We start from the raw sequence: 21,322 nt of genomic DNA on the forward strand, positions 1-21,322 counted from the left end.
AGGCTCAGCCTCATACCTTCAGACAGTCAGGCCAGCTGTTGCCCCCTGATTCCAGTCTTTATGCAAAGCTAGGGTATGTTTCTGCTGTCTACAGCTACATATTTATCGTACAGGTATGAGAGTGGTATTGATCTCCTCATCTAACTCTCAACAAGAAAGTGAGTAAGTTGATTACCAAAATGTCTAATGCAAAAAAGTGATATCAGGTTTAAAAAATCCAGTAATGGATGTCAGTCGCTTTTTGTTCCAATCGGTGGTCTGAAACCCACAATATGAATGGGAATGAATAGTTTGTGTACTTTTACCACACATTGTCCCAAGTTAACAAAGTTATCATGAAAAAGGTGAATGTGAAATGTGTGATACTGTTTAATACATCCTGATATTTGTAAGGGAAACAGTAAATATGTCCTACAATAAGACATTCCAGTTGGTGGAATCACATTTATGCGCTGTATTACAAGTTCCCTTCTTTAAGAAACTGAATACCGGTAGCGTTAGCCTTTTAAACAATGATCATTAGCCATAAACAGGCAGTCAAATACACAGAGAGAATGTAAATCATAAATTGTGACATACTGCCATCATTTTCTCCCACCTATCAAAACATCAAAATATTCAAAGCTAACAATCAGACAGAGACCGAGGAATAGAAACAATGATCCACTTTAATTAAAAACATTCTATTTTTAATCAAAATATGCAACTGTGTTTCTGATGTCCCATCGTTTTGCCACATGAATAAGTGTGGTTGTGTCTTGAACATATATAGGCATCCACGCACACACGCTTGTCCACACACACACACACACACACACACACACACACACACACACACACACAGGCTGACTACTTAATGTTTATTACATGATTGCTCTGATTGTTCTGTGAAACAGAGTGAAATAAAGCGTCTAATCCAGCGGCAGAGAGACGACACATCAGTTTACTAGCCTGCTATTCCAACCTTTCTTTACAGCTGTGAGCATACTGACTTCATCCCCAACTCAAGTGTTCCATGATTTGATTCACATATAATTAAGACTCGCCTGAATAACTGTCATGATTGTTAAACTATCTGTATTACTTTCTCTGTTATCTGCAGTCTGTGTTTAAAATGTGTATGAAATGTATGTATAACCCTGTAGCCTCATGAACGGAGTTCTGCTGACCTAGTCTCGCCAGAGAGCAGAACTCGAATGGAAACTGAAACATTCGAAACATCAGTGTTGCTAAGAAAACCCTTTAAGCCGTCTGACAAAGTTCTCATTTTGTTGTTTGGTTTCCATAGGAACAGTTAAAAAGACTTCAAAAAGGTCAAAATTTCAAAAACCAAAAAGGAAGAGTCTTTTCTCAATTCAAGAGTCTTTTTGCTCTGGCAGACAGCCAACCCCTGCCCAAACAAAGCCCTTCTCAGCAAAAACAAAGAGAGAAGAGAAGAGTGCAAATCAAAAGAGAAAAGTCAGAATCAACTTTCTTTTATCTCCCTTGTTATCCTCCTCTTTTTATACCGCCGTCTCCTACCACCTGGAGTTAATTCTCGACCGGCGTGGGCTCTTGCGGCAGTGCAGCCACTCCTTCCACTGCCACTGGCCCAGAGGCCTCTGGTGTGTGTCCTGGTGTCGATACCGGCTCTGGTGGCGGTGGCTGGCTGAGGATGACCTGCACCACATAGTCCCTGGAGATGTTGAGTTGGTCCAAGCGCAGCCTGTCTGTCAGTGGCCGACCTGAGAAAAACCAGCGCTGGGTTGTGGCAGGCACTCCCTCATGACTTTGTAAGCGGCGCTTCATCATGCCCACCGTGTCCGTGGAACGGACCGCCAGCCGGAGGTCGCGACCCGTGGAGAGCCGCAGCCGAAGCTGGCACTCCCCTCCTGAGGCGGGGTCGCTGGCGCTGCCCGTGGATGGGTCCGCCGCCCCGGAGTCTGGATCTGAACCGTCAAGCTCTTCAGAGCGCTCTTCAATCATGTTGACGGGAGGAGAGAGGCAGTAGACTGGCAGCTGGTAACGATTTCCCAGTTCATCATAACATTCAGTCAGAGCTCCTGGAAGAAAAGAAGAACAAGTGTCAATGCTTGATAAATGCTAAAGATTTTTTTTCATTCTTTAAACCAGGGGGCCAAACATTTTCTCCTGAAGGGCCAAAACTGAAACTTAATGGCAGACCACAGGCCAAGCAAGTATTGTGTTCTATTGTTAAGACTGAAATGGTACCATACGGATCCCCCGAGAGGCAAGTGAGACACAAAAAAAATTGCCACGATTTTCTTTTGACGTTCTCAGAGCTTCCATGTGGGATCCCAGGTTCAGATTATGAAAAAAGATTAACAACAGCGATCCAGCATAGGCCTATTTAAGGAGTATTTTAACTCTTAACATCAACAGCGGTTCAATGTCATTGTGGGCCAACTTTGGCCAACAGGCCCCACTTTCAGCTTTAAACATACTATAAGAAACTTTTACCTGGTTATTAAACCAGTTACGTCACTAAACACTAAACACGTTAACTGCTGTTCAGAACTTACATCAGTCACGCATAAAGCTTTTATATTTGGAAAGTCACATTGTGCATGAGTAACAGGCAGAGGGGAAGTGGTACGATATGTGGGCAATGTAGCATTGGATCTCATGTCTTCATTATAGGCTTTTTCTGGAAATACCTTTTGACATCACAATGAAATACTCATTTAATAAGTAAATGAGACCATTAGCAGAAGATTGGCTATTTCTATATTATTATTGTTATTCTAAATGCCTGATTCTGACTTATTCATGTTGGGGATGAATTGAAGAGTCTCAGTGCCTGAGGGAAGAAGCTGCTCTATAGTCTGGTGGTACGGCACTAAAACCAACTTTAATTTGTTTCACCATATTGTCATTGTTTATCAAAGTGTTCTGCCAGAATCAACAAAAAGTTAATTGAAGTCAGACAAATGTCTTGGTCATTATTCCTATCAGTTATCATAACATTATCATTTTCAGCTCCATTGAGAGTCTGGTGGGCCATAGAAAAACTTATATGCAATGCATGTCATATTATTAGAATCACATACACATAGTGAAAGCTTTAAACTCTCATCAGCCTACCGAAACCACCGTTTCGTGTTCTGAATAACTCGTGATTTGGGGAGAAAAGTATGAAATGCACCTCGCTAATTCTCTTGTCATCATCTTTCCAGCAGACAAAGACAATATTTGCCCTCGATGAAATGGAGAAATGAGAGTCCAACTCAGTTGAAAACAAAAAAAAGGAAAGATGATAGAGTGAAAGTAGGAGAACAGGGAATCTCATGTGTGTCTATGAGTACTATATTAAAATGCATTATGTCACCACCGTGATTCAGATATAGAGCAAAGAGGTGGTGGAGAGAGGGGGAAACAAGAAGTAGTGTAGAGGTCGACTTATTCCACAAACAGAAACTTAATACTGTGGTATTCACGGAGGGGGGGGGGCCCTCAAGGGGATTTCAGACAGGTCCCCTTGTGCCATGCTGAAATGTCACTTCTCTCACACCTGAAAATGGTGTTTATTGTGGCAATGGGTGTTTTGATCACAAGGTTTACTCGGCTTATTACTAAAACAGCCAATCTGTCTCCAACACTTTGTGTCTTCATCAGTTTTGGCAAGATGGTAATGATGTTGACATTCTGTAACCTAAAAGCAAATACTCAAAGACCAGCGTGAAAACTCTCCCCACAAGAGCGACAACTCCTCTGCACAGTCCTAAACAGTGTATCGAAAGGTCACTGCACCTCTCGTGTTGTTTTATGACTTAAATTGAGGCACGAGCCGCTTGGAGAGATGCGAGTTTTGTGGTAAGTGAGACCGAGATGAGTCAGCAGAAGCCCACAGGATGTTGTTCTGTTCTCTAGATGACTGCTGCCGTGGTTAAGGTGGGGGCATTAGGGCAACTTTTTGCTAAGGTCATGGTCTACCAGAGTGAGACTGAGACTGAGATGTGAAAAGTGAGAGCATGACTTTGTGTCACCTTATAACGACAACACGCACCAAACAAAGGTGTTAAAGAAGAAGTTATTTCAACCACATACCAATATCCTTTATTCTGTACTGTGAAAATACGTAGGCAAATATGTGGCAAATACATAGGCAAATTCGCCGCTGTTGTCAGAATGAGTGAACATGACATGACTGAAATAACATGTGCAAATAATCCATGGATTCAGCGCAACTACATTCAAAGGTGTCAACTGTTTTTTAGATCAGTCTGATTAGAAATATATTAAAGTCTAACTGAAATCACATTAAGTCATCTCTTTTGTTTGTTAAAAAGCATGTTGTGTTATTTTTTTCTATTATCTAAAAGAAAGAATAAAAGAGATCTTTGAGCAAATATGAGAAATTGGTCCTTTTTGGTCTCAGCTGGCTGAAGGGCCGATTTGGTGTCTGTGTTTGATTGACAGCAGTTTGCAGTGCCAGTAGCATGAATCATTTTTCCAACTTGATTTAGATTTTAAAAAAGGACCACTTCCATATTTTAGATAAATGAAATGTATACACTCTGAAAAATCATCATGAAGAAAGATTACAACTTTTTCTGTGAGATACTAGAAACAAGTTTCACCTAATGAAAATGATTTACTGACAATGTATAAACACAATTAGGACACAAATCTCAACAGAGACATAGAGACTCTGTGTCTGTATATCTCTCTCGCTTTTCTCTTCTCCAGTTGGCTCCACCTTAGTGTTTATCCTTCAGCTGCAGAATGCTAATAGTTTCCAGGTGGTGCTAATGCCTTTGGTTGTGGGATTTCATAAAAAAAAAACAAAAAAAAAAACAAGAATACAGAATGAAGGGCCGGATTAAATTTTTATGATCAAAGCGAGAAACAGTTGTTTACATGAAAAATGCTTTATTGCTGCAGAGCTTTTTGTGTTGCCAAACAAAAAGTAGTTTCTATTCTGGCTGACAACACAAGGCACATACTGATGTGAATCAGTGAACATGATGCTTTTATTTGTGGCAGGATGGATGGAAGCCAGCATGCTGACCAACGGCTGATGCAAATGGATCCCATTTTCTGCTTCAGAGTCACTTTTGATGACCACAGATCTCCAATCGAATTATATACTGTGAAAAATGAGCCCATCTATAGATGCACCCCTAATGAGCTAAAAGTCTCCATTATGAATACAGTGGGAGTTCTGAAGAAATATGTAATACTCAGCTCCTAATTCATGCTTTTAAAAGACTTTGGAGTATCCCTGACTGCATCTAAAAAGCTGGCGTTTAAGTAACCAAGGTCACAGTGACCTAACATTTTCCACCATGCCAACAGCATGGCTATAGGGATGGCACTTTCAGTTGGCAACTATTGGACACATTGCCATGAAATTTTAAAGAGACATTCACAGTCCCAGGAGGATGAATCCTGCTGACTTTGGTGATCACCTGACTTTTCATCTAGTGTCGCCATGAAGCCAGAAACATTTGGAGTTTTTGGTGAAATGTCTCAATTATTGGATGGACTGCCGTGAAATCCAATGATCACCTGGTGATAACCTGACTTTTCCTTTAGCACCACCATCAAGTCAAAAATGATGAATTGTCCAATACTTTGGTTAATTAATTAACAATCTTGGAACCAATCAGCTCTCGTTTGATGTATATTTAGCTTCTGGAGGCAATGGCAAATATTTTGGGGCTTCCAGATATCATGGCCAAGATTTCTTCCTCCTTGCGCTGATTATCGTTCACAGCCAAAGTAGCAACTGGAGAAGTGAGAAAAGACATTTAAGTTTATCTCTATACATTTTAAAATATGGCAATAAAAGCTAAATTGTAGTCAGACAATAGGAAATAGGTTCTGAGATTGCATTTTGGGCAATGTATTCCACCTATTTTGATTTCCACAGAGACCTATTGTCTGCCTGAAACCATAGCCTGCTCAAATATGATAGTCAACACCACTCGCACTACAAATGAAACCAAAATTTTACTGATACCATAATCTTGTCCCTTGACTACAGATTCTACATGTATCTGTTGATATAGATTAATCAAACAACAACCTGCAAAACTAATGACAATCTAAGTGCTAATTATCAAAAGTGAGCATGCTAACAAGCTAAACTGAGTCACTGTCACTGTGAGTATGTTAGTATATGAGTATGCACAACTTTCTAGATAAACTCTATCCATCGATTCACCCTGTTGCCTCCCTTTACTGTACACACCTGACAGTCAACCAAACAAACAGCACAATAATAAAGACTGGAATCTAACCCTTAATTATATCCTCATCATTGTGTATCCTAAATATTAACATTTGAATATACCTGGTAAGTGTTGAAGGGAAATTTGATGAAAACACCTTCAACCATCTGATTAATCTGACAGTTACTGTGATTTGCTGAAGTGCATCTCTTTCTATTAACTAAAGTCGAGCTCGCACTACTGGAGTTATGGCCTTAAATCCTAATCACCCCTCACGACAATCAAAGTTCTGTCCGGGAGTTTAGTCCTTACAGAAGTGTGCCCAGATTATCTCATAATATGAGATGTTTACAGATCTCGTCTTAAACCTCCCAAACTGCTCACAGACTCATTGTGGCCGCCACCATAAATATCAAACATGTTTGATATTTAGGATTTAAAAACAGGACGAAAATGTCACTACTTTCCAAGCAGGACCCAAAAAAGCCAATGAGAGATACATCCTGGAGTAGCTGACAAGCAACGGTAAACGTTCAAATCTCCAAACATTTTCTAATCCAGCCCAATTTCTTCTGCTTTTGTTTTGTCTAACTGTAAAGTATTACCACAACGACAGCAAGTTGTTGCGCCAGTCTCCATTTGTTTACATCTGCTTCCCCACAAGATCAAGAGCTGGTAGATCACTCCCTCTGGCACGATCATCTCAATTGGTAGGGTGTGTAGTGTGTGATGCGCCAATATCAGTAGTAGTGCATGCACGGTTTAGATTAGAGAGACAAACATCTGCGAAGTTTTCCTTGTGTGTGTGACGCAACCCGATTTCACAGTCGGTTAGAATTTTAAAAGTCCTGTAGTCTGAGCCTGACCTAAGGTGGTGGAACAGGGCCAAGACCGTCAATCATTCAGCCGAAACTGGAATTGTGAAAGCAAAAAAGAGGGCAACAGAGAGGCATAAAGTTGTGAGTGGTAAAATATTTAAGTGATCTAGCTGCTTTTTGTACCGGAGTGCTGGATGAGTGAAATGGTGATGTCAGGCCTGGGGAATCCACAGCTGCAGCCCAGCGGGATCTGATCTGACCTGGACAAACTACTAAAAGGAACGGCGCAAGACAAGACACGGAATACATTTACATGCATGAATAGCCTGTCTGCTGGCAACTACTACACCTAACATTATTCAGGTAGAGCTGTTTTTCCATCTTTGAAGGCTTGAGATTGTGTCCCTGTTGGCCTACTGACAGAATAATTCTGCTGCCCACCTCTGCTTTCCTGCTGAGTTCACCTAAGAAGAAAAAGTGGCCTGGCCCTAAAAATGAACTGCCAAAAGTAAGGTTCTGCTTACCATCATATTATTTATTGACTTCAAATATAGACTACTCATGATGCAGTGCCAGTGCTGTAAGAAATAACAGGTAAGTATATGAAAAAAATTTTTATAACAGAGCATGTGATGAGATGATTGGCATTCAATTTGCTTATGACATTTACTTTCACTGATTTCACTTCTTATGAAAGTGTGGTGAAACCAAGAATGCCACCATTGGGACAAAACTGGCTGAAACTCACCACGACACCATCTTAAGAAGAAAAAGATTACCTTTCCTCGCCTCAGTGGAGCTCATGTGATTATGAGGTAATGTGAATTAGGAATAAGGACATAGACACACATCCACAAATAGAAAACCTGCTGAAGCAGCTGATAATTACTTTGTAGAGCTTTTGTCAATTTTCTATTGATTTGTTCTATATGGATGCTCTCCAGTGTGTTTTAGAAGAGGCACTATCTTTGGTATACTTACGTGAGTAATAACCTCATTAAATCTTCCTTTCAGGAGACCAAGCACACGCCCATATCATTTATTATTTATCGATTCCTTCTGAAGTACATACCTCCTAATAGCTAAAGCCTAAACTCTAAAATGCGGTCGTTGAGATACACTTAGACGTTCAGAGCAGCTTTAACTCGTTCTAAATGCAAGCTGAAAACTGTAAATGCTTGGAATCCTGTCCGTATTCACTAAACTCTTAATTTTTCTGTAAACTGGAAAAAAAGACAGCACAGACACACTTTCTGTTTATGAAACTTCAACATCAGATGACACTACAGAAGACAATCTACACAGACAACCTTAACTTTCAATAGCCTTCATTTCATACTCACTCACTGCACAGCACCTGGCAGATTAGGATTGACAACTTGTACAAAGCTCCCTGTTGCATGCCAAGTTGTGGCCCCTCGAGAGTGCCACAGGAATTACGTTCTGTCATCAATGGTGGTGATGTTAGATAGTATTATTAGTTTCATTGGATGACTCTGGAGTTTATTGCCAAATTAAAATGGATAAGCCACCATGGAAAACCCTGTGGTTTCAGGAAATATGGATCGGGGACAGATAAATTAATCTGCTTTATCTGCAAACCGCTGAATTTGGTGCTCAAGAAATTGTAATGTTAAATGTCATCATGAGACCAATAACAAATCCTACAACAAGTTCAAGGGATTACCTGTGCAGGCCCCAAAACATATGCTGGCTCCCTGAATAGCATCTCTAATGTAACCTGTAAATATGTGCGGCCATCTCACAATCTCAGTTAGGGCCAAAGACACATTAGCTTGAGGCAAATGTTTTCTAAAGTGGTCTGTACATTAACTGACGGACGGCTCTCTCCTTCACCCAGAAAGCAATATGAACTCTTTCTACACCTGCTTGAACTTTCGGCTTTGTCATGAGGTTTGCTTCCACTTTTCAAGTTAGAGAAATTTGGAGGCTGTTCTGAAACTATTCACCGAAATCTCTCAGTGTCTGTGCAGTTGACGCATCATGATTCTTTTTCTATTTATAACATCTTTATCTAATGGTTGCCAAAACAGCATTTTTAAAATGTCACTGCAGAAATTCACAATTTCAAAGATTTCACTTCTTTTGTTGTTGCTTTCTGATGAGTTTTAACAACAATAACTGTTTTAAATTGTCTCTAGCTGTGAGTAGCTAATTCATTTTCTTTTGACTAATGCATTGTTGGACAATAATGTCCATCAACATGGGGCTGCAGCTAACAATTACTTTCATTATTGATTAATCTGCTGTTTAATATGTCTTGCTTTTGTCCCACCAACAATCCAAAAGCCCAAACATAATCAATTTACTTACAAGTATGATGAAAAGCATCAAATCCTGATGTCTAAGAAGCAGGAACCTGCAAATATTTGACATTTTTTCTTTTTTTGCATGGACTAAATCAGTTGCTCGATAGCGAGATAAATTCTTAGTCGATCAAGTTTTTATTCTGCATCTTGAAAGTTTGGAAACAAGATTGCGATGAAGATGACCAAAACAGGGATTCATTTCGTATCGTGGATCATGTCCTGCAGCTGCTCCATTTGAAAATGAGAAAAAAACATTTCAATGGATTTTAGTTTTTGAGCCATGATAAAGCCCAAAATGTGGCCTGCAACAGAATAGGTAAGCCTTGTTTTTAGCCTAGCTGATTGCCGGAAAAGCCTTTTGCTAAGTTGTAAAATTATAAATCTTGTCGAAAAGGTGAAGTTTTACGACTGTCTCAAAATTAATCTTATTAAAATTCATTTGAATTCACAACACATTCTGCTTTTAAGGTACCGAAATGTGGCACAGGTTGATCTACCGTGGCACTCTAGGTATCATTAGTCCATAAAACAGGTTTTCCAAAAATTGTGAATTCAGTCATTAATTTGCACAGAAAATATTATGTTAATGAGTCCGGTAGTGTGCAAGACTAGCTGTGGACAGATGGACACACGTACACACGCACATGGCCAAACCCAAGATTCCCTCCAGGCTTAAAAAGAAAAGAGAACTTCATGCATATCAAAACTAGCACAGAAAACAAGAACTACAGCCGAGTTCCTGAGTAGCTCTAGAGAATTTGGGAAGAGGGAGTTGAAATTCTTGAGGTGGTAATCATCAACTGCATGTCCTACATAAAGTCCACCCAGCGGTATTTCATGGGGAGTAAAACACTATGAGGTATCTACTACGTCTACCACTGTGGAAATGTGTGTTACCGTGCGGCAGTGTGATGCTGGCCCCATCGAGGATGGCCTGAGCCAGCAGGTGGTCATTGCTCTCAAAGGCGCTGGCCGCAGCCCGCAGCGCATCCCAGATCTCCTTCCGGCCCTCGAATGCTGGCGCCGTATCCCAGAACTCATCTCTCTTACTGCGCAGCTGGCCTTCAGTCATCGGGTAGTCACTTTTCCATTTAGGCCGCTCTCTCTTCAGGGGCTGGTTACGCCCTAGAGCCACTGGGAGGGGAGACGAAGAGAGTGAGGAGAGAAGGGATGGAGAGAGAAGAAAGATAGAGGAAGGCAGAAGGGGGGATGGGGAGATGGAGAGGAAGCAGACAGGAAAGATGGAAAAAGACAGAGAATGAAAGTGAGGGTGGAGCAAGTAGAAGGATGTGAGAAAAGAAAGAAACATGGTGATGTAGGGAAGAGAAAGAGGGAATAGAAAGAGTTGGGATGAGTCTTTTAAGATTACTCAAGTATACAACTAAACTCAGGTTACAGATTAAACATAAACCTACACCATCTTGTGTTATATACATGGAGCACACACACACCGAAGCACAACTGAAGCTCGAAGTATTATGTTACTAAACCCAGTTAAAATGTCCGGGTTATAGCATCTACGGTGCTCCATCTGCAGCAGAATGGCTGATTAATAACACCATCTGGATCAACACCGAAAGGGACGATAGGTACAGGACAGCCTCCATGAGTGTATGTGGTTGTGTGTGTGTGGTGTACGTGCAACACACAGACAGGGAGAGGAGAGAGGAGGATGGCAGATCAAGGTGTTGAGTTACACCTGCTGCTGGTACACATGTTCCCTGATGATCACATGGCACACTCTGATAACACCAACCTTCAACTGGCTGTTTGTAGTAAATAAGACCTCTAACTCACTGTTTACACTCAACTTTTTTCCCTCCGTTTGGTTGTGTATGATGCCACAGGTCACGTGTATACACAATTTTCACACTGAAAGAGTATTCTCTTTTTTAACGACACCAACAAGATCGGATGAAAGTTTAATGGTGCCTGTGCGGAAATTTAGATGTTGCAGCAGTGAACTCGAACAAATATATATATAATATAATGACATATAAATATTAAAAAATGGGTTTGGTCCTGCTTGCACTTTAAGTTTTCAGATGGTTCAGAATACTGCAGCTAGAAAGTAAAACCAGAAAATTTGATTATATTACACCAATCTTAGCTGTATAATAATAGTTTCCTATTCCTATTCCTATTCCTCGTGCAATAAGCTTTCACAATAAAGGGTTCCTGTTCGTCCCAACAGTTAAAAAGAAGTCAGCTGGCTGCAAAGTTTTTTTTGGTTTTGTTTTCAATCATGCTTTCCCCTCTAGAACAGGGGTGCCAAAACTTTTTCCCTTGGAGGGCCAAAACTGAAACTTAATGGTGGACCACAGGCCAAAAACAAGTACCTATTGAGATCAGATGCAAAATGGCATTACACAGAAGCCTTCAGAGGCAAGTGAGGAAAAAAAGTCCTGGTGATCCATTTTTTCTCTCCTGTATATATGACTTAAGTTATTGTTTTTCAATCTTGGTCCTAGGCCCCCCTGTCCTTAATCAGGTGTGCTGGGGCAGGGGAACATCTAAAACATGCAGGAGGTGATGTCTTACCCGAATAATCTTATTTCTTTTTCTTTTTTTTCCACTTGCCTCTCTGGCTTTCTGTAGTACTCGAACCCCAAGTTTCCTGGATTGCCTGTCTACGTGCACAATGTGTCACTCTGGCCTCCGCACTCAGATTATAATAATTAAAACATACTTAAATAAATAAAACAACATAAACAGTAATTTTCTTTTTCCCACAAGAAACATCTGGTGGGCCAAAACAAACCTCATGGAGCACTTTGGGCAGTCCTGCTCTAGAATAACCTCCCTGCTGACATCAGACAATCAGACTCTATTGAGGCCTTTAAATCCAAATTTGTCCAACTTTTAATTAGTCCTTATTCTTCAGTTAGCTCGGCAGTCGCACCAGTCACTATTACGTCCTCCAGTGGGTCGGTCTCAGTCTCAATAAATCTCTTAACCTTAGTATTTATTGTTCATGCCGGCCCTGCCGCCGAGAACACAACAAACAATCTGTAAACTTCTTACTAACACCCCATTTCTCTAACTTCTGTTCTTTCCGTTTCCCCCAAGCTGTAGGCTGTTTCCGTCTCTCCTCCTCCTCGTCCTCTCTTTTCACTCGGGCTCTTCTCTGCTGGATGGGCAGCTGCCCGGGAACCTCTCTCTATCTCCTGGCTGTCGGTGCCTCACATATGCGGCATCTGGATCATCGTCCCCTTAGGGCCTCCTCATGTACTTTTCTTATTAAAATCTGTCTATATTCTGATTTTTTTTTGTGTGGCGTGTCCTCTTCCAGGTCACCATGGACGAGAGGAGGTCATGTGCCTGCTCAGTCGTCTCCCTCGGCCCACACCCTTCACATATATTTTATAATCTATTTGTATCAGATATGTTGTCATTGTAATCTACATACTCATACAAATACAAAATCTATTGCATGTCTGTTCCTCCTGGGAGAGGGATCCCTCCTCTGTGGCTCTTCCTGAGGTTTCTTTCATTGTTTTTCCCGGTAGAAGGGTTTTTTTGGGGGAGTTTTTCCTTACTCAAAACGAGGGTCTAAGAACAGAGGGTGTCGTACACTGTACAGACTGTAACGCCTACTGAGGCAATGAAACTGAACTGAAACTGAATGCAGTACAGCATGCAGTGATCTGCCAGAAATACCTGCCTGCAATTCCTGTGTGTGTACTTGTGTGTTGTGTCCAGCTTGACTGCTTGGCCCACTTTTCAGCTCATCTGTCTACCGATACTTTACCTTCACACACTAGCCTACTTGCCTGTCTTTCAGTAATTCCCAGAAACCCTGAGGGATGTATGTAGGCCAGTACGTGTTAAAGGCAGTTTTATACTAAAATATCAGTTTGCTTGAACGAGGAAAGTCTAGTTATGACACCTGCTGTGGGGAAAACAGATACATTTACATGTGTTCAGGTCTAATTGCTTTGTCTCTGTCATCACCAAGCAAGGTGTCAAATAACAGCTGCTTGTTTGTATCTGTTTTAACACTGCGTAGCTTCTTGTTACCACACACACACACACACACACACACTCCTTCACAGATAACGGGATCTCTGAAACCTGTTTATGTCACATCTACAAGTCTGAGAGGTAGTTGAACAAGTCAAGACAGCAGTAAGGGCAAAAAAGACGACTACGAAACCAGGATATATATCTCAGCTAGGGACTGGACAATAAAAGGATCGCAATAAAAAAAAACTCACAATAAATTGATCATGGTGAATTTCATTACTAGGATGATAGTGAATCGAGATACTAATTCAAGAATCTCTTTATTGTTTTTCGCTAAATAAAGATGTGCGCTCTCTGTGATGCAATAACATATTTGTTTCCTGAAAAATGTGAGGTTAAAGTGTTTCTAGTATGTTCTAGTGCAAAAAAGGAGTTTAATGCCTAACAGGATATATAACTCATCATCTCTAGTCCGCCCCCACCCCATCTCTCTATCTCTCAATCTGTGATTAAAATAACTCACGGGCCAGACCAGACAACCAGGAAACTACAGTACAGACTTGTGTAATACCTCAGCTTGATAAAAATCTCTACAAACTGGGTGTTGAGATTCATAACACAATGGCATTATTTTGCATGCTTTCAAACTACCTGTGCCAGTTGTTGTGCAAGCTCACACCAGATTTCACTCAAAACATCTTCATGGCTTTAATCACCAGAAAGTAATTGATACACTACTAAAAAAATAGGGATGGAAGATGTGGATTCTTTCCAGCTGATACCAATAACTGATAATGACCTGCCTCTCATCACAGATACCGATAAGATCACCAATAATTTCATATATCTATATTTTCAGAAGAAGTCCCTAACCTGTAGTTGACACACTAAGGGTAACAAAGGCTAAGATGTAGCGAGCAAAGGTGGATGATTTAATATTCAATCGCCCTAAGATTCATTGTGTTAAACTTGTACACTTTGTCCGTCCTCTCCAAACACTTGCAAAACATAACAAGTTACAATCGTGTCGTCTCCCAAACTTGTAAGAAAAACGTCCACAACGGCAACGACATGTGTGGCTCTTGTCTACATTGTGCGGCTCTACACAGTTGCAGCAGCGCTACATCATGAGAATGACAACTAACTTTGAAGTTGCATACTGCCACCTACTGTGTGTAGACGCTGCACTTGTTAAGTCAACTAAAGCAGTAGGGGTCGACCGATATTGCTTTTTCAGGGCGGATACCGATACGGATTTTTAGAAATCAAGGAGACTGAAAACCAATATTTGGGACAGATATTCATTTTGCAGTAAAAATGACATTTTTGTGTCAATTTTTGAACAACCAGTGATAAAATACACCGACAAGTACACACAATTTACTCAAGTACTGTTCTTAAGTACACATTTCAGGTACTTTACATGAGTATTTCCATTTTCTGATATTGTTGAAGGCAGGACATTGTGTGAAAGGATGCTGCATCAGAGCCAAAGTAACACATTTTCAATTCAGTTTGTTTTATCTGCAATCTGACAGAAAAATCATAGATACCATTAATCGGAAAAATGCTGAATTTCAAACGGATTATCAGCCAGGGACGATATTCGGTCTACCCCTAGTGCTTGAGTTAATTGTACTGATTTTCCTTTTCACTGCAAATGAATATCGGTTATCGGCGTCCTTGATTTCTAATAATCAGTATCGGCCCTGAAAAAGCCATATCGGTCGACCCCTACACTGACCAGATTTCATGCAAAACATCTCCATGGCTTTAATCACCAGAAAATGACTGACGTACAACTAAAAATAGCCTTTTTTTATAATCACATTTTCATTCACAAAGCCGCACTTAAAATGGCATCGCTTGACTTATCATGCCCCATAACCTCAGGCATTACATGCACTTCTGTTTATTACTCAATTAATACAACAAACCTAATGTGCTGGACTGATGTCTGATGCATCCTTCTCTCAGGCTTTGTTCACCAAATAACTATCAAAAAAAAAACACACTTTCCTTATCATGCAGCAGCCTTTAAGTTTTGACACCTCCTCTTGTTTCCTCCCCCAACACTTCCCCAGCTCCTAACATGCTCCAGTACACCTCGCCTATTATACAGAACAGTCAGTAAAAAACAAAAGCCTGGCGTGAAATGTAAATGCAGCTTGTGTTGAGCTTACATAACTTATAAATAGACGGAGACGTGATGAAAATCAGACTGTATCACTCCACTGCGTTTCCTTGCATGCCACTGCCGTCTGTGACCCATATTTGTTATGCAGAAAAGCTAGCAAGCTAACTGGCAGTATGCTACGTTTTAGCCGGTTAGCATAGTCAACAGCAAAGAACAAAGGGAGGCAGCGTCGCACAGTAAATATATCCCGGGTTAGAAAGTACGGACGAGGCGTCATTTCTTCCCCTCCTAGGCCCGCTGTGTGGAGCAAGGTACCCGGGAGGGCTGCCGTGTCTGTCTCCGGCTCTGTCTGGCTCGGATATAAAAGGGAAGCGAAGGAGACCTCCAGCCAGGACAACATGCAGAAAGCCCGGAGGAAGCCCCCCCACTGGAAAAGACGAGCTTGTGGGCGCTAAAAGACGTCGACAAGTTACCTCCAGTGCCGTCCGAGTTCTCGTTTAGGCTGCCCGAGGAGTCGTGGTGGCTCCCCACACAGCCACCCATGGATGTTTCGGCAGAGCAGCCCGGGCTAGGTAGCTCACCCCCCGGCCCACAGCTAGAGCTACATCCACGAACACCCCCTCCCCTCTCTCTCTCTCTCTCTCTCGTCTTTCTCTCTTCCCCCCTCCGCTTTCCTTCTTTCCTTTCCTTCCCTTCCTCCTCGTCTCCTACCAGTCCTCTCCCTTTCCTCCTTTCCTTCCTTCCTCCCTACCCCCCTTCCCTCTCAGCGCTGACTGGACATCATCTTCTTCATCTGTGAGGAAGGCGGAGAAAAGAAAGACAGAAAGAAAGACAGAGAAGCTCCCATCGGAGAGCAAGGTGACCTAGAGAGGAGTGAAGGAGAGAACAAAGGAGAGGTGCACTGTAAAAAAAACAAAGAAAGAAAGAGAGGATGCCATCTTCTTTTATTTGGGAGAGTAAATGTTTGCTTTAGACTTGAGACTCTGATGATGAGAGAAGTATTCTGACGTGTGCTCTTTTATTTTGTGTTCGCAGAAGCTGTCCTGAGGAAGGAACATCAAGTAACTAATCCTTGAAAATGGAGCCAGAACATAAAAGAAGGCCTCCCGCTGTTACTGTTGGCCTCAGTGATAAGTGGGTCATCTTTTCTCTTCTAGATATTAAAGGTTAAAGGTTCAGTTTATTGTCAACTGTAATTCCACATTATCGGCTCGCCTGTACCACCTTTGTTTGTTCACACAGAACCAAGCAGCGCCGGCACAAAATCGCTCCAGTGTGTCATTTCATACAGCATTCTGGCGTTGCAGAACCAAAAGAGGCGTGACGGTACACATCATGACGCTAAACATGTATCCGCCCACTGTTTATAATCATGTGGATGCTGTTATAAAGTGTTGTGATCCTGACCCACCATGCATCGTGGAAAGTCACAAAGATACGTTTTTTGCATCACATAATCGCCATCAGTAAATAGTGGACCCTGTCTGGCTCTCACTCGCAGAGAGGGATGCTGTTTTCCAGGAGAAAAGTTCACTGAAGACTTGGTCGTTGACTGTCGCGGTGACCTTATATCATTAAATTTGGTGATTTTTTTTCTATATATGTTACTACACACTACACAATAGTGGAAGGCGACAAAGACATTGTGAGTTACAGTTTTTTGCTCTGAATCACTTCACATAATCACCGCCATTCAACTGCGGGAGCCGCCCGGCTCTGCTGCCGGGGACAGATGCTGTTTTCCAGACACAAATGTGACAAAGAGTCGGTAGGACAGACATGATGACAGCGACTTTTCCACGTATGAATTCGGTATTTTATATTTTTTAGAAGTTGCAGAAGAACCTGCTACCACATTACTGTTGTTTGGTCCTGTAATGTTGTTGAAGTGTGGGACATTTCTCTTTTATTTGATGAGTGAAGGATCTGTTTAGTTGTCAGACTGTGAACGCCATCAGACCGACCCTTGTACTGCGCTGCCTGCTTTCCCTTACACGCAGACGTCATCTCGCCTCTGTTGCAGCTCTATTACTGCGTCTGCTGGCAGATCAGAGATCCGAGTACACTTGACCTCAAAGTCCAGTTCGTGTGATTAGTGTAAACACAAGTGTCCCCTAACCGTGCCTGGGCCGGCTTGAAAAGGTGGTCTCGAGTACGGTTCATATGTACTTGGGTACGGATTGTATCAGGTGTAAAAGCGTGTCAGAGACAAGTGTTCACATCTTCTTCTTGTTCATATTAGTGGATTGCAAACCAACAAGGTCCATATGCAAGTGATGTTCTGGACTGTTTTAATCACCCACTGTAGAGAACTTCCTGTCCTGGGCCGTGCACAAACCATGCCAGTTTGTGGTAAGTAGGTTTTCTGTGATGTAAATTCCCAGGAACCTAAAACTTTTCACCTCTGCTCCACTGACAGGATTGTGTGTCTTTGCCTCCTTTTTCTAAAATTAATAATCAGCTCTCAACGTCGACCTATTATGCTTTTTCTTTTTCTTCCTTTTCCTTCAGCGTTATATATTCTTGTACATGTAAAAAGATCTTGAAAGATATCAAGGTCAAAGTCTGCACCAACAGAAGCTCCTCTCTCCCACAGAAAACACTGCTCCTGAAACGCCTCGTCAGTGGTACCGCCCTTAATCCTGTGACTTTGTGACATCACACTGCGTCAACATGTCACACATTTTCATAATTAATGCGTAGCGGCTGGTTTGGCATGTAAGAATTGATTTAGCACAGCTGCTCTGTTGTTGTTAGCAGTGCTGGGTCAGGCATCTTTGAGCTGACCAATCAGAGCAGACTGGGTATTCAGGAGGGGGTGTCTTAAAGAGACAGGAGCTCAAACAGAGCGTTTCAGACAGAGGGGGATACAGTGCTGCAGCACTAGACAGTATGAGAAAACTGATGTGTTTTTTGAGCATTAAAGCATGTTAACCTATTCTAGTACACCAAAATAAATTATCAACCTGAAAATTAGCATAACATGCCTCCTTTAATGTTGATAAGCATCTCATTAACCTTGATAAGAACTCTGTTAGCAAATAAACTGTTAGCAAGTTTCTTTTATGTGCCTATTAGTGTCTCATAAGCAGAATTAAAGTGCGTAATTATACTATAACACTTGTAGTCTTATTAATGTTAATAAGCATCTTATAAGGTCTTAGAAGCAGCTTATTACCTACTAATTAACAGTCATTACAAGGACCTTAATATAAAGCATAACTGATTTGTTTATGTTTTGCAGATGAAAATGCAAATTTTACAACGGACAAAGATACCGTTAAGTGACTAATTTGATTCTATTTCAGTCTCTCTCGCGGGGGAGGCTTTCTTAATTATACTCATAATAGTTTCTCTTCTCTTTTCTTCTCTTCTACTCGCTGTATTTCTGAATCCAAATGCTGCGATGTTACACCACATGAGCACACTCCTGCCTGTTCACTATCTTTAGGACTGTCCTAAACAGACTGAGTGTAACTTGACACACATTCACACACACACACAATCACACACAGAGTCACTCATGTGTTTATCCACACACACACACAACAGCAACAGGATAGCGAGGGTAATTTTACAACAAGGCTGTCTGGAATTACAAGTGTTTCCCATTACTAGGAACTGAAAGAAGACATATCAATGTAGGAGCGAGGTTACATGGAAACCCTCCTCTGATTGTCTGCATGACGTAATGTGATGTAACATGTTACCGATAATACACTTGGCATGTCACTGCATCTGTGATCAAGGTCACAGCAGGAGATTCAGCTGAATCTTCTATGTATGCGTAGACTCCTATTCATAATGCAAACATCCATTTCAGGATGTTTTGTTCAGGAGGTGCCACAGTACGTTGCCTGAGCAAAGTGATTTTCTAGGAATGTTCCTGTTTTAGGGACGAAGTTTATGTAGAGATTACTAAGGCTGTTATACGTCACATAATCTCAAACCCACATTGTTATGTCCTTAAAAGGTTAAAAGGAAACTATAAATGTGGCTTATGGTTTCAATTAAAAACCTAGACTTAGAACTGTTTGTTCGCTGCAGCATTGTTAGATGCCACAGTACGCTGTGAAATGTTACCCACACTGTTCATTGCGAGAATAGGCTGTTCTTTTGTGACTACTACAGTGACCTCTAGTGACTGTTGTGGATGTAGTTTGATGTAAATAACACACAAATCATTTAATTAAAACATTTTGTTGGCAGAAGGACTCGTGGCAGTTAAAGCAAGACATACTCTGGAGAGTGTCTTGGCTTGCGAAAACACTATTGTGTAACTTTTCGAAACAGTTTGAATATTTTTGTCATGTTTCTAATTTAACTTCCTGGTTGAAAACATGAGATCCATTGGTAAGTGTGCTACCTGATACCTGATTTCTGCAGACTTCCTTGTATGTTTTGAACAAGAATAAGACCAGTTTCCACGCCTTGTGTATCAATTACAAATATGTTATAAAAAACAGAATTAAAAATAATGGAAGTTGTAATGGTATTGGTAATATATAGAAATATAATAATCAAATCGGAGAAGATTTTAACATGCAATCATATAGAGAACAGCATGACAAAATATCATTGAGGTAGGGGAAAAAATGGAATAAGAATACAAAAACATTCATTAAGACAACTGCTTGACAATATAAATAAAGGCATTTAAATAAATCAAGTGCATTCTAAAATGTCCTTTGCATAGGTATAAAAAAGAACAACTACACAGTAATTATTAACATTTACAGTATTACAGTACGTATTAGTTGCAACTTTACAATAAACAATTGCTTAAGCATTTAATTGTTTAACAGTGAAATAACTATAGTTAACTTAGAGCAACATTATATAGAAATTGGCATTTTGTGCAACAGTTTGTCAGACATAATGAAGGTGCTAACTACAAACAAAACTTATTACGTCATAACAATGATATGTGTTGAAAACATATGTTGTGGTAAACATGTATGTAACGCTGTGATCCTACCCTCTCACTGAAGTTACATAGGGCAGAAACAAGTGATGGGGGGCCGAGTGGCTGAGACAGAGACACCATTCACCCTATTATAAGACACTGTACCATCAACATGATTCTGAAGCTGATATTTTAAGGTAAAACAACAATTAACTTAAGTTTAACTCACCATACATTTACCATTTATTAATGAATGTTATGATAAAGTTTTACTAATGTTATCTTGACACAACTTTTACTTTTAAAATGTCAATTGACTGATATTTCAATTCAAACCCCTAATTAAGCCTCAAAAATAATTGAGGTTTTCTTCCTTTGCACTGTTGTCGAGATACACAAAAAATACGAGTTCAAACATTTCAAAAGAACAAAACTCTGTGAAAACAATGAGATCATCGCCTGGAATGTCCAGAGTGACCACCTTGAGAATGCTTTGTAGCTATTTCCATTTGTTTGGTGCACAAAAACTAAACGCAGATTTTTCAAGTGGACTTGAAACATAAGACGGTTAGCAGAGCGAGGTTTGATAGGGTCCTGTGGTCCATTCCAGCATCGATGTTACACAGGGTGGTGAAGCTTCAATAAGGGTCAATGAATGAAAAGATACTGTTTTTTTTATCACGTCTACGAGCCAGAGAGGACCAACTGACTTTGTTACACAGAATACAATAGTGAGTATCATAAAGATATCCAGCATATATTTGCAGCACTACAGCATAAATGTACAGTCTTCTGTCTGTGCATGGCTCAGTCAGTACAGTAGATGGAGCTGGAGAGTTTGATCTGCAGACTGAGGATCATTTTATTCTCTGTTTTTTTTAAGTGAATAAAACATATTACACCTGGTACAGTCCTGTAGTACATCAAGGCTTCTGGCCCTGTCAGCACCTTTTTGTTTTAGTCATCTGAAATCACATTTCTGTTGCTAT

General features: G+C 40.8%; 1 protein-coding gene across 1 annotated transcript; it reads right to left on the minus strand.

The window, feature by feature from the left end:
- Positions 1–351: 351 nt before the first annotated feature.
- ubtd2 (ubiquitin domain containing 2) lies at positions 352–16,042 on the minus strand. The gene is made up of 3 exons (XM_073478771.1): positions 15,901–16,042; positions 10,222–10,458; positions 352–2,042 (listed from the first exon to the last, which is right to left on the minus strand). Exons 1-3 carry the CDS (start codon positions 15,968–15,970, stop codon positions 1,531–1,533), a joined length of 819 nt encoding a protein of 272 aa, XP_073334872.1. The 5' UTR covers positions 15,971–16,042; the 3' UTR covers positions 352–1,530.
- Between the last annotated feature and the right edge of the window lie 5,280 nt (positions 16,043–21,322).

This window comes from Pagrus major, chromosome 13, assembly GCF_040436345.1.
Source record: "Pagrus major chromosome 13, Pma_NU_1.0".
Taxonomy (NCBI): Eukaryota; Metazoa; Chordata; class Actinopteri; order Spariformes; family Sparidae; genus Pagrus; species Pagrus major.